This window comes from Suricata suricatta, chromosome 16 (assembly GCF_006229205.1).
Source record: "Suricata suricatta isolate VVHF042 chromosome 16, meerkat_22Aug2017_6uvM2_HiC, whole genome shotgun sequence".
In the NCBI taxonomy this organism is placed as follows: domain Eukaryota; kingdom Metazoa; phylum Chordata; class Mammalia; order Carnivora; family Herpestidae; genus Suricata; species Suricata suricatta.
The window spans coordinates 56310587-56327258 of NC_043715.1; the positions used below are offsets into that span (position 1 = coordinate 56310587).

The 16672-nt window shown below is 48.8% G+C and overlaps 1 protein-coding gene across 1 annotated transcript in view; it reads left to right on the plus strand.

The window, feature by feature from the left end:
• NLRP2 (NLR family pyrin domain containing 2) overlaps positions 1-16672 on the plus strand; it is a 67227-nt gene that overhangs the window by 48748 nt on the left and 1807 nt on the right. Inside the window, exons 7-12 of the mRNA XM_029924391.1 lie at positions 2032-2202; positions 4114-4278; positions 5792-5962; positions 6298-6468; positions 9194-9364; positions 15256-15426. Coding sequence (XP_029780251.1) covers positions 2032-2202; positions 4114-4278; positions 5792-5962; positions 6298-6468; positions 9194-9364; positions 15256-15426 — 1020 coding nt within the window. The remainder of the gene's footprint in view (positions 1-2031; positions 2203-4113; positions 4279-5791; positions 5963-6297; positions 6469-9193; positions 9365-15255; positions 15427-16672) is intronic.

Here is a 16672-nt window from a genome sequence, read left to right on the forward strand (position 1 = left end):
ACCCAGAATCTAAAGCAGGTCCAGGCTCTGAGCTGTCAGCATAGAACCTGATTTAGGGCGAGCCATGAGTTCAGGCCCTAAATCAGGTTCTATGCTGACAGCTCAGAGCCTGGACCTGCTTTAGATTCTGGGTCTTCTTCTCTCTCTCTGTCCCACAACTGCTCACATTGTCTCTCCCTCCCTCTCTTCCAAATAAACATTTAAAAAACTTAAGAAAAGTCACAAATTCTAGGTTGATAATGGTTTGTCTTCTTCATGGTGCGTCAAGTTTTACAATAAGGCCATTTCTTTTATTTATTTATTTTAATTTTTAGAAAGAGAACGAGCAAGTATGAGCAGGGGAGGGGCAGAGGAGAAGGGGACTGAGGATCCAAAGCAGGCTCCACACTGACAGCACAGAGCCCAATGTGGGGCTTGAACCCACAAACCATGAGATCATGACCTGAGCCAAAGCTGGATGCTTAACTGACTGAGCCACTCAGGCGCCCCTAGCTCATTGATTTTTATTCGGGGCAAGCACCACTAATAAAACTAAAAGTATAACCTTGTCTTAGGGGCTCTAGAGCTGACAGAATCTAAGTTCTGTCTCGTTTATTTTTCCTTTCCCAATTTCAAACCATAAACTGTCTCCTATGTGTAGGACTTGCTCTTCAGTCAAGTCCATTAATAATTCTTGTCTTTACAAACTGTTTATTCGCTGGGCTCTTTTGAACCTTAGGAAGATACTCATTCACATTGACTCAAATAAAATTACTCTTCCACTAGTACCTTTTGGAAGAACATCCCCAAAACACAGTCTTGTATAACCTTGTCCTTCTGCAGGAGGAAGGAAAATTGTCCTTCAGAAGAGAGGGTGACGGGGGTGCCTGAGTGGCTCAGTTGGATGAGCATCCAGCTTTGGCTCAGGTCATTATTTCGTGGTTGAGCCCCGCATCGGGCTCTTTGCTGACAGCTCAGAGCCTGGAGCCTGCTTCAGATTCTTGCCTTCATGTTTCTCTGCCCCTCCCCTGCTCATGTTCTGTCTGTCTCTGTCTCAAAAATAAACATTAAAATTTTTTAAAAAGAAAATTAAAGCAATGTTGAAAACGATAAGTCAGGTCCCCTTCACAAACCCTACCCCCCAGAAGCAACCAGCAGAACAAAATGAACATTCTCTAATAAGTCTGCATATATGAATATGTGACTACTTAAAGATTGTATTTTCTCAAATTTTTATGGACTTTTTTTTGAGAGCAAGAGAGCACTGTGTGTGCGTGGGTGACAGCACAGAAGGGGCAGGGGTAGAGGGAGAGAGAGTCCCAAGCAGACCCCACCCCCAGCGCAGAGCCCAACACAGGGCTCAGTGTTACGACCATGACAGCATGACCTGAGCTGAAACCAAGAGTCAGACGCTTAGCCGGCTGAGCCACCCAGGTGGCCTGGATATCATTTTAGGTCACAAATATGGTTGTAAAGCAGATTGAGAGTACCGTGCGTATGGATTCACCATTAGATATTCAAATATCCTCTATTAACATGTATATCACTTTCAGTCTTTTCTTAGTTTTGTTAATGTTTATTTTTGAGAGAGAGAGAGACAGAGCTCTGGAAGAGGAGGGGCACAGAGAGAGAGCAAGAGAGAGAAAGAGACGTACACAGAATCTGAAGCAGGCTCCAGGCTCTGAGCTGTCAGCACAGAGCCCTATGCGGGGCTCAAACCCACGAACCACCAGATCATGAGCTGAGCTGAAGTTGGAAGCCTAACCAACTGAGCCACCCAGGCGCCCCTCACTCTCAATCTTCTATCCATGATCTGCTTGGAATTTGGCTTATTCCAACCCTATTGGACGGTTGTGTCCTTCCTTCCTCTGGTGACAGGATTAGTTGTCTGATAGTGATGCTAACTGATTGAATCATCTCACTTTTAGAGTTACATTTATTTATTAGGGGTGTATGCCCAGAGCAACCCTAAATAACTTCACAGTAATGGAGAAATGTTAGTTTTCTCTCCAGCAACATTTAGCAAATTCCCTCCTTTGCCTCTTTCAATAGGTCCCAGAATGATGAAAACGTGCTGTCTTTCTGGATGGACCTTTGTTCTGTGTTCGACTCCAGCAAGAATCTGGTGTTTCTAGACATCAATCAGACCTTCCTGAGTACCTCCTCAGTGAGGATTCTTTGTGAGAAAATCGCCTCTGCTACCCATAATCTTCAGAAAGTGGTGTAAGTAGAAGCTAATCCTTGGATTAAAACCCCTAGGACATAACCAACCTGCTTACATTTTTTTTTAATGTTTGACTTATTTTTGAGAGAGAGACAGAGACAGCGTGAGCAGGGGAGGGTCAGAGAGAGAGGGAGACACAGAATCCGAAGACAGGCTCCAGGCTCTGAGCTGTCAGCACAGAGCCCTCTGCCAGGCTTGAATTCACAAACCGAGAGATCATGACCTGAACCAAAGCCAGACGTTCAACCGACTGAGCCCCCCATGTGCCCCCTTACATTTTTAATATAGGAATAATATTTGAATTTCTTTCCCAGAGTCCCAACTGGGTGCTCAAGACATAAGAAATGCTACTGAAGGAATTTTCCGTTTTTTTATTGTGGTAGAACGTAAAACTCCTCGTTATTTTTAAGTGTACAGTTATGCATTTTTAAATGTATTTTGCAGCCACCACCACCACCCGTCTCCAGAACTCCCTTCATATTGCAAAACCGAAACTTTGACCCCATTGAGCTATAATTCCCCATGAGCCCTTCTCCCCAGCCCCTGGCAGCCACTCTTCCACTTCTTTTTTTAATCAAGTAATTTGAATACAATGTGAAATATGGCCTGAATGTCCACAAAACCCCCCCAGGAACGTCAGATCGTGGGGGCAGTTTTGATCCAATTTGGACACCCGCAGGGCCGGGCATAGAGCGGGTTTCTCTAGCTCTGCTGACACTGGGCTGCAGGGGGCGCTGCTCTGTGCATTGTAGGGTGTTCAGCGGCAGCCTTGGCCCCCGCCTTCCAGATGCGAGTGGCGCCCCCACACCCCCAGCTGGGACAACCTCAAACCTCTCCGGACAGCCAGGTGTTCCCAGGGAGTGTAAAGAACCACCCAGACTGGAACCCTGCTGAGAGACGGGGTCCCGAGGCGGGTGGGAGCACTGGCCTGTGTGAAGTTACAGGTCCCCTGGGCTGGGGGTGTGTCTGTCTGAGTGTGATCCAAAAATCTGTGTAGCTGAATGAAGCTGGGAAGAAACGGGGGGGCTAACTACAGAACGTGAATACTTGTATGTGGAACAGGGTGTGCTCCCGTGCACCCCAGAGCGCGTCAGGGTCTCCCTGGACCCGTGCAGGGGACAGGCCCCAGGGCGTGGCTCGGGAAGGAGAGCGGCCCTGACTCAGTCGGCCGAGGGGGCTGTGGCGCCAGCGGGACCTCCTCCAGCTGCACGGCCGTCTTCCACAGCGTTCTGTCTCAACCTGGAGAGGAGTTTTTCTTGCTCACTTCACGGGGCCCCGGTTCTAAACGCACCGCACCCAGCAGGACGTACTGCTCCTGAAACGTGCCCGTCGGTAACACTGCAGGGAAGGGACTGCTCCCCGGCCTAATCTTGTTCAAAAAGCTGTGTAAGAACAGCTTTTGTCCGAAATGTCTGTTGATGACCGACTTCCCTTCTGTAGAAGTTTGAGAGGCCTAAAACAGTCGGGGCTTCTAACAGCTTCTAAAACTGGATGTTAGTCAAGTGGGGCAGAGTTCCAGTTACGCAAAATGAGTGCGTTCTGGAGACCTAAGCACGCACCAGTGTGACAGCGGTTAATACTGCATCATGGATGCGAGGTTTGTTGAGAGACGTGACATGATCTCCAGTGTTGTCACCACGAAACAAACAAAATCAGGAAAACCAGAAATGGCGATGATGTGAAGTGATAGGTGTGTTAACTAGCTTGATTGACTGGGCTTGATGGGATTTCACGAGGTACGTGCATATCAAAACACTGACCTGTACACCTTCACGTACACCATTTGGCAATAAATACCTCGGTGCAGGAGAAAAACACGAACAGCAGTTTCTGGTGTTGAAACCCATTGCAGCCCTTTGTTTCCGTGCGTACAGAAACTCAGGATTTCTCCTCTGTTGCCGTTGCCCTAGCCTCAGAAATGTTTCCCCGGTGGGGGCTTATCGGGATTTCTGCGCTGTCGTTGGAGGTCACGAGACACTAACCCATCTGACCCTCCAAGGAAATGACCAGGACGATCTGCTTCCCGTGTTGTGTGACATCTTGAGACGCCCCACGTGCCATCTGCAATGCCTCAGGTATCTCCCTGTCCCTGAAAAACTCCAGTGTTCAGACAGAGCTGCCTCGGGCTTCTGTAGCAGTTCTGGATAAATTAGCAGGGGGCGGGACATCCCTTATCTGTGCTCAGAAACAGTATGACTCCGGGCACATGTCCCAGCACAGAAAATGGGCTGAGAGTTTCCTTTCTCCTTGTATTGATCATTGAACAACCTGCTGAGCCCCGAATCTTGCTAATTTGATGTCTTCTCCTCTGTCAGAGAGCATTTGTTTATGTGTATGTCTCTCTTCCATCATGATTCAGATGGCCAGATTTTGTTCAGAGTCCTCTCTCCAGGCAAGGATGCTTTGGGAGCATCAGGCTCCCCCCTTTTTGGGCTGACAGATCTCCCCTTTGGGGACGCTCTCCACATGACTGCTCTGGTGACGATCTTCCCCACTCATCATGGAGTTCCGTTGATCCCCTCTTGGCCACATTTGAGCAGTAATAGGAAGACCGTTTAAGGTGATCTGTTGCTTTCAAATTGTGGTTCGGCCCATACTGCTGTGATCTTGGGCTGTTGAGCTAGGTCTCAGCCCATCAGTTGGTTGGAGTCATGCACATCTCACAAGAAATTGAGGAATGAATGAAACCAAGTCCAAGCAGATGCGTGTTCATCGTTGCATTATTGATAGTAGCCACTATCGTTAGGCACCGTTACTAAGACCGTCCTTTCTTTTCCCTGTGAGGATTCACCAGGAGAAGAAATTGTGCAAGTTGAAGATTTAGGTCATTAATTTGTTTCTCAGGGAATAAATGGATACCCCCAATGGGAGAAGACGACTCTATATAAATTTGGCTTCTTTTATCGGAAGCCATTAAACATACTCTTTTGTGTTCCAAAGCCCTGGTTAACTTTGACTCCTTGGTTAGACTCTAAGAGAAAAACGTGTTTTTGTTGCATTTTACTAAGGTTTAGCTATATGTACACAGTCCAGTTCGCACTTCATATGAATTAACCTTAATAAACACTGAACACGAGGATAGGACTTATTTCCAGTTGAAAGATGGAAATGGTCATGGCCCCAGTGACATTCCATTTGTCCTTGGTAAGAATCTCTCTCTCCAGGAGTAGGGTATGGGCGCCTTGTTGCCTGCGACGTGTGATTGATTTGGATTTCTAAGTAAGTAGTTCCCAACTCGTGCTCTCCAGACCAGCAGCAGCTTCATCGCCTAGGAACTTGTGAAAATCCAAATTCTTGGGTCTAACCCAGATCTTCTGATTCAACATCGGAGCATGTGGCCCAGGAATCTGGCAGGTGACTCAGGACCCCCTAAAACAGAAATCAGTGGATCCACATCCAGAGTTTCTGAGGACGTTAATTTCTAACCGTTCGCCTGGTGGTGCTGATGCGGCCACCCAGGGGCCGCACTCAGTCTGCCCCACGTAATAAGGCCAGGACATCACATAAGGCAGTGGAATGAGGGTAAAACTGGAGGCCACTGTCCCCGGTTTGGTTCTCAAGAACGACTTGTTCCCCCTTCTCCCGCAGGTTGGTATCTTGTCCCGCCACTACTCAGCAATGGGCCTGTCTCTCCGGCTCCCTCGAGGTCAACCAGTCCCTCACATGCCTGAACCTCACGGCCAGTGAGCTTGCGGACGAGAGCGCCAGGCTGCTGTGCGTGGCCCTGAGACACCCCAAGTGCCCCCTGCAGAGGCTGTCGTGAGTACCGCCTCTGTCCCCGCAGGGCATCTCCGTATCCGGTCTGGGCCCGCAGAGGGAAGGGCCCTGGTCACACCTGCACTCGCTGTGCGCCCAGATGGGACCTGCTGCTGGGGCGGACACCGGGTTTACCCCACTGGTCCCAGCCAGGTGGCTCGTGCATCTTCTCCCACGCCTGGTCCTTCACGGCTGTGAGCACTGAGCGCACCGTGAGAGAGGAAGGACGTCACGGAGAAGAGCTGTGTACAGCGGGGGCCTCGGCCTTCGGGGGGGCCGAGAACACGGGGCTTGGGGAGCGTTCTCACCGCCTCCCTGCCGCTGTGGCGCCCTTGCAGCCTGGAGAACTGCCACCTCACCGAAGCCTGCTGCAAGGAGCTCTCGTCGGCTTTGGTCGTCAACCGGAGGCTGACGCACCTGTGCCTGGCCAAGAACGCGCTCGGGAACGGCGGGGTCAGGCTGCTGTGCGAGGGCTTGAGTGACCCCGACTGTCAGCTGCAGACGCTGGTGTAAGTCGTGCGAACTGCGTGTGTGTGCATTCGTGTGTGCCGGACTCGAGGAGGACAGGCACAAGTGTTTCCTAATTCCTCTGAACACCCCAAGTATGATGCTGACGGTTAGATCTGGTGAGACCCAGCGGTAGAAAAGAAATAAAAGACGGGAGCCTGGGGGCTCAGGTGGTAAGCATCTGACTTTGGCTCAGGTCATGATCTCGAGGTTCATGAGTTCAAGCCCCGTGTCGGGCTCTGTGCTGACGGCTCAGAGCCTGGAGCCTGCTTCGCATTCTGTGTCTCCCTCTCTCTCTGCCCCTCCCCTGCTCGTGCTCTGTCTGTCTCTCACCCTCAAAAATAAACATTTTTTAAAAAAGAAAAACACAAGACGTAGTGTCAGTAGGGATTTGGGGGATGTCGCTGGTTTCCAGGTTTGTTTGGGGTTTTTTTTTTAACCTTTAAAAAAAAATTCTTTTTATGTTCATTCATTTTTGAGACACAGAGCACTAGCAGGGGAGGAACAGAGAGAGAGAGAGGGAGACACAGAATCCCAGGCAGGCTCCAGGCTCTGAGCTGTCAGCACAGAGCCTGACGTGGGGCTTGAACCCACAAACTGAGATCGTGACCTGAACTGAAGTTGGATGCTCAGCCGACGGAGCTGCCCAGGCACTTGTGTCTGGGTTTTTTTAATGCCTGTTTTTAATGCCATGTAACCTAAGCTCTGTCGCAACCGTGTGTAGGTGGAGTGTTTTGTCACCAGCCTCCATCCTCCGTGTTAACACTAAAGCCACAGGACAAATTTGGACAAAGGAACGGAGCGCCACCGTTCCTCTTCAGTGTTAACACCTCTGGTGCCCTTGCTGTCTGCAGAAGCGCCTGTGACAGGAACTGCAGCACTTCTCATAAACCAGTTTTAATATAGGCTGTGCCTTAAGGCACCAGCATCCAAAAATCACTTAAAATTCCACAAAGCGTTCAGTTTGTGGTTGGAGAAAAATCGGGAGGGTTTTACCCTGCTATCGAAATCCCCAAACACTAAAATCATGTAAAATTCCCTAGGAAATAAGATACTACCCACTCACTAGTTCTATCTCCAAACCAAATTCTGTTACATGTTACTACCCCCCGCCCAGGCACCTAAACAGAAGAAATAGTGATGGCCAACATTTATCCAGCACCTCAATTACTAGGTGCTGGGCACTCTGCTAAGGTCTTGTGAGAGATTTTTTACATTTAATCCCCTTATAAAACTAATGCCTGGGGTCTGGCCACGTGAGGGGGGCCACAGGCCAATGCAGTCACTCAGAGTTCACTGCAGTTAAAGGTTGGTTTCTATCAGTGCTGTCACAAATTACCACGAACTTACCTGCTCAACACTGTTTGTATACTTCCGTAGGTCAGAAGACCCGGGTGCACAGGGCGCTGTTCCTTTCTGGAGATGCCAGGAAGGAACCCGTTCTCTCACTCATTCTTGTTGTTGGTAGAATTTGCTTCTTGGTGGTGGTAGGGCTGGGGTCCCTGCAAGCCAATAGCCAGCCTCGCCCCTAACGGTGACTGCACTCCTTGGTTCATGGCTCTCTCCCTCCCCTCAAGGCCGGCCGCGGTGGGCCAAGCCCACACGTTTTCTTTCTCTCCACTTCAGCCAAAAAGGCCGCCTCCGATCAGATTCGGCCCCTCTGTGTCGTCCAGAGTAATCTCGCCATCTCAGTGTCCTTAGTCTCCATCTCCTCCGCAGACTCCCTTCTGCCATGCGAGGCTGGAGATCAGGGCCCAGACATCCTTGAGGCTCATTATTCTATGAAAGTCGCCGTCTCTGGTTTTCTGCTAATATTAACTTCAGAACTGCAATAGTGAACTAGTGGAAGGCAAAAAAAAAAAAAATTCTTAATGGCTAAGAAGAATGTCTGATACCCTGTGATATCTAGGATCTAGTGCCAGATGTGTCCAGCTGAGAACTGGTGCCCCCCACCTCTGTGGAACTGCCTTTCTAGGAACTGGATTTAGGAAGTATAACTGGTGTCTTCCCCAAATAAAAGATTGCAGGCCAGGGCAAGGTGGATACTGTCTGCCCCGGAGTTAGGGCAGGAATAACACGTGCCACTTGTGTGAGTTTCCTAGTTGTTTCTGTAATGAATGGTCACAAACGAGACGCTTGAAACAACACAAATGCATTGTCTTAAAGTTCTAGAGGCCAGAAGTCCTCAGTGAGTTTCACTGAAATCAAGGTTTCTGCGAGGCGGTGTTCCTTGCAGGTCTCCAGGCTTTTCCTGGCTTCTAAAGGCACCTGCATCCCTTGGTTCATGACCCCTTCCTCCAAGTTCAAACCCCGCAGTGTGGTGTCTTCAAAAGTCCTTCTGCCCGTGTTACCTTGTCTCCCCCTGCTGGCTGTGGCTCTCCTGTTCCTTCTGGATCAGGATCCCTGTGACCACACTGGCCCACCTGGGTAGTCTCCCCATCCTGCATCCTTAGCTCCGTGGCACCTGCCGTCTCCTTCACACGTGATGTAACGGGTTCCCGGGGACCTGGGATTAGGATGTGGACATCTGTGCACGTGTTAGAGCGGGGGAGGGGCCGCCTCTATAATCCCTTGGGTCGTCATGGTAACTCCAGCCACCATTTCCTCTCCGCGTCTCGTTGTCTGTGCGCTGTGGGCAACCTGTGGCTTGAGGTGGGCGACCTTGGCTCTGTGCGTCTCGTCAGGGAGGACCCACAGACTCTGAGTCTTCACGTGATTGGCTTCTAGGCTCTGGTACTGCAGCATCACCAGCGGCGGCTGCCACCATCTGTCAGCCCTCCTCCAGCAGAACTGCAGCCTCATGCACCTGGATCTGGGGCTGAATCACATAGGAGTTACCGGGCTCAAGTTCCTGTGTGAGGCCTTGAAGAAGCCGGTGTGTAACCTCAAACGTCTGTGGTGAGTTCTGGTTTTGAATTTTAATCTGTGTCTTAAATAGAATAGTGTGGCAATCCGCGCCCCCAGCAGCTCTAATATAAGAGATTGGGACAAATCAAATCATTTTTGTTAAAAAAAAAAAAAAGTAAGATAGCAGTTTTTACAACTTCTTTTTAATCCCAAAATTTGTAGGCAGCCACAAAAGACTCCAAATAGTCAAATCGATTCTCACAAAGAACAACAAAGCTGGAGGCCTCACACTTTCGGGTTTCAGACTATCATATCAAAACGGTATGCCGCTGGCATAAACAGACACATAAAGCGAAAGAACAGAATAGACAGCCCAGGAATACCCCATAGGTACAGTTAACTAATCCTCGACAAGGGCACCAATACTCAGTGGGGAATGGATGATTCCTTCGATAAACAGGATTGAAGAAAACCTGGGTATCCACATACAAAAGAATGAAATTGAACCTTTACAAAATGCACAAAAATTAAATCAAAATGGGGTGCCTGGGAGGCTCTGTCAGTTAAGCATCCAACTTCAGCTCAGGTCATGATCTCACTATATGTTGGTTCAAGTCCTGTGTCAGGCTCTGTGCTGACGTTTGGAGCCTGGAGCCTGCTTCACATTCTGTGTCTCCTCCTCTCTGCCGCTCCCTCAGTCACATTCTGTCTCTGTCTCAAAAATTAAATAAATAAACAAATAAATAATTTTTTTGATGTTTGTTTACTTTGAGAGAGAGGAAGAACTCGACCAGGAGAGGGGCAGAGAGAAGGAGACACAGGATCCAAAACAGGATCCAGGCTCTGAGCTGTCAACCCAGGACCTGACATGGGGCTTGAACTTACTAAGCATGAGATCATGACCTGAACCAAAATCAGATGCTTAACTGACCAAGCCACCAGGTGCCCCCAGATTTTTTTTAATTAAAAAAAATATATTAACTCAAAATGGATTAAAGACTTAAGACTCAAAACTGTAAAATGTCCTGGAAGAAAACATAGGCCAAAAGCTCTTTGACATTGTTCTTGGCAAAGATTTTTTGCACATGATGCCAAAAAGCACCAGCAGCAAAGGCAAAAATAAACAAGTGGGGCTTCATCAAACTAAAAAACTCTGTCTTCCAAAGGAAACTGTCGACAAAATGAAAGACAACCTACAGAAAACCATCAGCAAACCGCATGTCTGGTAAGGGGTTAGTGTCCAAAGTAGACAAGGAACTTGTCCAACTCAACTTTTTTTAATGAGACCTAAATAGACTTTTCTCAAGTCAGACAAATGGCCGACGGGTACATGAGAGACTGTTGAACATCACTGATCGTCGGGGAAAAGGAAATCAAATCCACACGAGATCTCCCTTCAGACCTTTTAGGATGGTTGTCATCAAACAGGACGGAGGTAACACATGTTGGCGAGGATGTGGAGGAAGGGATGTTTGTGCGCATGGGTAGGAGTGTACGTTGGTACCGCCGCACGGAAGACAGCGTGAAGAGTCTCAGAACTAAAACTTGATATACCGTGTGATCAGGAACCCCACTTCTGGATATATGTCCAAAGGAATGGAAACAGGATCTTGAAAAGATATCACGCCTCCGTGTTTGTTGAAGCATGATTCACAACAGCCAAGATAGGAAACAGCCTCAGTGTCCGTCAACAGAGGATGGGACAGGGAAGATGTGAAATACACCTATGCACGATGGAGCATTAGCCATGAGGAGGAAGGCGACCCTGCCACTTTAGGCTAGTATGCTAAGTAAAACGAGACACAGACATCACTTACGTGTGGAATCTAAAAGAGCCGAGCTCGTACAAAGTAGAGTGATAGTTAGCAGGGACGGAGGGGCGGGGGAAGTGGGGAGGTGTTGAGGGAAGCAGGCAGACTTCCAGCTAGAAGATGAAGTTCCGGGGCCCCTGGGTGCACAGTTGGCTAAGTGTCTTACTGGATCTGGGCTCAGGTCATGATCTCCTGGATCATCAGTTCAAGCCCCACGTTAGGCTCTGTGTGGGTAGTCCAGAGCCTGCTTGGGATTCTCTGTTCTCTCTCTCTCTCTCTGCCCCTCCCCTGCTTATTCATTCTCGTTCTCTCTCTGTCTCTCTTGCCCTCTCTCTCCCATCCCTCCCATCCTCTCCCCTTCCCCTCCCCTGCTTGTGCTGTCTTGCTCGCTCACTCTCTAAAATAAAAATAAAAATTTTAAAAAAGAATAGATCTTAAATGTTCTCACCAAAAAAAGAAATGAAGATGATGTGTCAGGACAGAGGCATCTGCTAACACCACAGCGGTAATCGTGTTGCAGTATATAAATGTGCCAAGTCAGCACATTGCCCACCTTAAACTTACAGTATTTTGTGTCAATTATATATCAATAAAGATTAAAGAAAATCTCCAGAAACTTCTTTTTGACAATAAGAAATAAGATCTACTCTCAGCAAATCTAGTGTTCTCAAAAAAAAAAAAAAAAGTAACCATGTGAGCTGACCAATGTAATTAACTTGACTTTGATCATTTCACAGTGCATGTTAAATCATCACATTGTACGCCTTAAATACATACAACTTGTATTGGTCGGTTACTCATCAGTAAAGCTGGGGAGGGAAGTCACTGGTGTGGTTAAAGGAGTCCACTCCACTCTCAGCCGGTCACAGGATCCCAGGGAAGCATTTCAAGGCAGCAGCTCCTAAGGCCCCAAGAAGCGCCCGCTCACGCCCCGGCTCCCAGCCTCCGGAGAGCTGGGCCTCCTTCAGCAGATGAATGCCCTCAGTTCAGCTCTGTCTCTCAGTCCCGCATGAGTTAAATACCATCGCTCCGACACGCTTGAGTCTGGAGCCCTACCTGTAACCGGATTTCTGGCCCCGACAGTACAAGATGGTAAGTCGTGGTGTTCAGCCTCCACTGAGGACTGGAAATGCTTGCAGGCTTGAGAATCCTGATGCCCAGGCCATATCTCTGACCACTCCGACTGGGATCTCCACACGTGAAACCCAGACAACTAGTAAGGGTGCCAACTGAGCAAATCCTAGAGCTAGCAGGTGGGGGAGCCACAGGGTGCTACCGTGCAGGCGTGTGCCTGTTTACAGGAAGGGGGTGATGCTCACGGTGATGGGGAGGGGCTCCCTAACCACGTGCTCTCCTGCATAGGGAAGGATCTAGTCAGCCGTTACTTCCTGCTGCTGTCATCTTGGTTGTGCGTTTTAGGAAATGGAGTCAGTCCTGTCCGTCAGAAAAGTTGATTATGATAGTGAGATACATATGCACTCAACATGCCAGGAAGCATGCTAAGTGTTTGATATTACTTTTAGCTCCTTCAAATCCTGGGGTAAATTTAAATGGGTGACCTTAACTCCCATGTGTGTTCATGTATGCACAAACACCTTGAACCTCTGTACAATGTTATTTGCTCAGAATGAAATCCCTAGACAGCATCCTTTATTCTTTTTTTCTTTCAAATTTCCAATCCAAGCTTTTTTATAATTTAAGTTCAAGTTAGTTAACATACAGTGTAGTCTTGGTTTCAAGAGTAGAACCCAGCGATTCATCACTTACATATAACACCCACTGCTCATCCCAAAAAGTGCCCTCCTCAAGGCCCATCACCCGTTTAGCCTGTCCCCCTCTCACCTCCCCACCAGCAACCCTCAGTTTATTCTCTGTATTTAAGACTCTCTTACGGTTTACCTCTCTCTGTGTTTTTCTTATTTTCCCTTCCCTTCCCCTATGATCATCTGTGTTGTTTCTAAAATTCCACATGAGTGAAAACATAGGATATGTCTTCTTCTCACTTACTTCACTTAGCATAATACCCTCCAGTTCCATCCATGCTGTTGCAAATGGCAGGATTTCATTCTTTTTCATAGCCGAGTAGTATTCCATTATATATATGCCCCATCTTCTTTATCCATTCGTCAGCCCGTGGACATTTGGGTTCTCTCCATACTTTGGCTATTGTTGATAGCACTGCTATAAACCTGGCGGTGCATGTGTGCCTTCAGATCAGCATTTTTGTATCATGTGGATAAATTCCTAATAGTGTAATTGTTAGGTCATAGGGTAGTTCTTTTTTTTATAGTTTCTTTTTATTTCTTTTAACGTTTTATTTATTTTTGATACAGAGAGAGACAGAGCATGAGAGGGGGAGGGGCAGAGAGAGGAGACACAGAACCGGAAGCAGGCTCCATGCTCTGAGCTAGCTGTCAGCACAGAGCCTGATGCAGGGCTCAAACCCACGAACGTGAGATCTGACCTGAGCTGAAGTCGGAGGCTTAACCAACTGAGCTACCTGGGTGCCCCGTCATAGGGTAGTTCAATTTTTAATTTTCTGGAGGAACCTCCATACTACTTTCCAGAGTGGCTGCACCAGTTTGCATTCCCACTGGCAGTGCAAAAAGCTTCCCCTTTCTCTGCTTCCTGGACAACATCTGTTGTTTCCAGAGTTACTAATTTTAGCCATTCTGACAGGTGTGAAGTGTTATTTCACTGTAGTTTTGATTTGTATTTCCATAATGATGAATGATATTGAGCATCTTTTCACATGTCTGTTAGCCATTTCAATATCATCTTTGGAAAAGTGTTCGTGTCTTCTGCCTATTTTTTCATCGGATTATTTGTTTTTTGGGTGTTGAGTTTAAGTTCCTTACAGATTTTGGACACTAACCCTTTATCAGACATATCATTTGAGAATATCTTGTCCCATTTTGTTGGTTGTTTCCTTCACTGTGCAGAAGCCTTTTTTAAATTTTATTTTTACATTTATTTATTTTTGAGGGACAGAGACAGATCATGAATAGGGGAAGGGAAGAGAGAGAGAGAGACAGAATCTGAAGCAGGCTCCAGGCTCTGAGCTAGCGGTCTGCACATAGCCTGACGCGGGGCTTGAACCCATGAGCCGTGAGATCATGACCTGAGCTGAAGCCGGACACTCAACCGACTGAGCCACCCAGGCACCCCTGTGCAGAAGCTTTTTATCTTGATGAGATCCCAGTAGTTCATTTTTGGTTTTATTTCCCTTGCCTCCAAAGACCTGTCAAATCAAAGCCTTTTTAAAATCTTGCTACCTGGGGTGCCTGAGTGCCTCAGTCATTAAGCCTCGGACTCTTGATTTCGGCTCAGGTCATGATCTCACAGTTCAGGAGATTGAGCCCCGGATTGGGCTCCTTGCTGGCAGTACAAAGCCTGTTTAGGATATTTTCTCTCTCTCTCTCCACCCCAATCTGTCTATCTCTCTTTCTCTGTCTCTCTCTCTCTCTCTCTCTAAACCTTGTTTATCCTGCTGCCCTCTTTCACATGTCCAGAATCTGTTCTCGCACCTCCACACATACTGCTAACATCTGTCTCTGTATTCCGTCTTCTCTTTCCCCCTAGTTTTCCAGCCAAGCACTAACTTGTAAGGTGTAACTCCCATCAGGCTTCTGCTCAAAAGCCCCGACGGTTCCCCATCTCATTCTAAGTCAAGCCTGAGGTTTACGACGGCCTGAGGGCCTTACGTGCGATGCCTCCCTCCTGTCTGTGGCCTCATCTCTTCAAACCCTCCCTGGATTTCACTCCCTTGATCGGATATCCATTCTGGCTGCCTCGATGTTGTTGGACGCGGTAGTTACACATGACCTCAGGCCCGGGCACAGCTGCTTCTCTGCTCGGGGAGCCCCTCCTCCAGGTCTCTATGGTTCCGTCTCTTCAACCATTGTAGTGAGTGCCCCCCGCCGGCTTCTCCCTTTGTCCTGTGCCCTTCATAACCCTCGCTGGGTATCGCACACTACGTCCATCTGTTTCCGTTAGTACAGGAGCTCAGAGGGAATAGATTTCTGTTGTTCCGTGTTGGCTCCCCAGCACCCAAGAGTTTGCCTGGCATGTAGGATGGTATCTGTGATCACTGCTTGAATCAGTTAACTAAGTTTTGTGTGTCTCCCGCAGGTTGTGGGGATGCGCCATCACCCCATTCAGCTGTGAGATCCTCGCGTCTGCCCTCAGCAGCAACCGGAGCCTGATCAGTCTGGACCTGGGCCAGAACTCCTTGGGCTATAGCGGAGTGAAGACGCTCTGCGATGCCTTGAGACTCCAGAGTCCCTTCCACCGGACGCTCAGGTACGACCCTTCTGTTCCTCGCGGTGCCTGTCCCAGGACAGCAGCTGTGCAGGGAGATGTGCGAGCCATGGTGATGTGCGGTGTAGGCATCTACTGCTAGTGCTCAGCTTTTATCCACTGATGTGCGGTCGCCAGATAACTCTCCACTGGCCCCTCTCATTGCTTTGGCCGGTAGGACGGGTCCAAGTGTGCGGCCCAAGCTCAGTCCCCTCTCGTTGCTTTGGCCGGTAGGACGGGTCCAAGTGTGCGGCCCAAGCTCAGTCTGAAGCCAGGCAGCTGGCTGCGGGGGCTCCTGTAAGCAGGGGAGGGTCCCGGCAGCCGGCCAGCTGCGGGAGGAAGATGGGACCCTCGCGTGGTGTCGTGAAGGGTCGGTGCTGGCCATGCAGGCCTGGCAGGGAGTCGCCTTAGGAGCACGTTCTCTGCAGTGAGTCCACCGTGGAATGAACCGAGTCCGCGCCGTCTCTGAGTTGTGCTGCTTACATGGAGCAGAGAGCCCTTCAGCTCTTTCTTCTTAGGCATGGGGGAGCTTTCTTTGTTTAAGTGGGGTTTTTTTAATTTATTTTTGAGAGAGAGAGACAGTGTGAGCAGGGGAGGGGCAGGGAGAGAGAGGGAGACACAGAATCCGAAGCAGGCTCCAGGCTCTGAGCTGTCAGCCCAGAGCCCGACGTGAGGCTCAAACCCATGAACTATGTGATTGTGACCTGAGTCCACGTCAGACGCTCAACTGACGGAGCCGCTCAGGCGCCCCAGGCGTGCAGAACTTCACATTCTCAGGCGCGACAGAGACAACCGGTGGCTCGAAATGATAAGTATGTAGAAGAAACCGATTAGTCGTTTACTTACCGTGAATCTGGGGTAGCTTGCTAGTCAAGCTATTTTAGAGTCTGAAGTTCGTTTCTGTTTTTATCCCCTTTCTGATGAGCTGGCTCCCATTTTATGTAATATCAGCTCCAACCGAGGTGTAAAGCCCCCACAAGGACACTGAGCTGTTTCTGTAGGCCGCCCGGTCAGATGCTTTCCTGAGTCTGTGAGTCGCACGCTGAGCGAGTCAACATAGGGCTTCGTGTTGAATCGCAGGCCCTAGAGAGGCACAGAGAGCCCGGGTTCCGAGCTTGGTTTTTAGTTCTTTGGTTCTATGAGCTACGTGGCATCCCTCGGAGGTGCTCCTTGATTTCTTTATTTTTTAATAGTTTATTTTCAAACTGGTTTCCATGCAACACCCAGGGCTTCTCCCCACAGGTGCCCC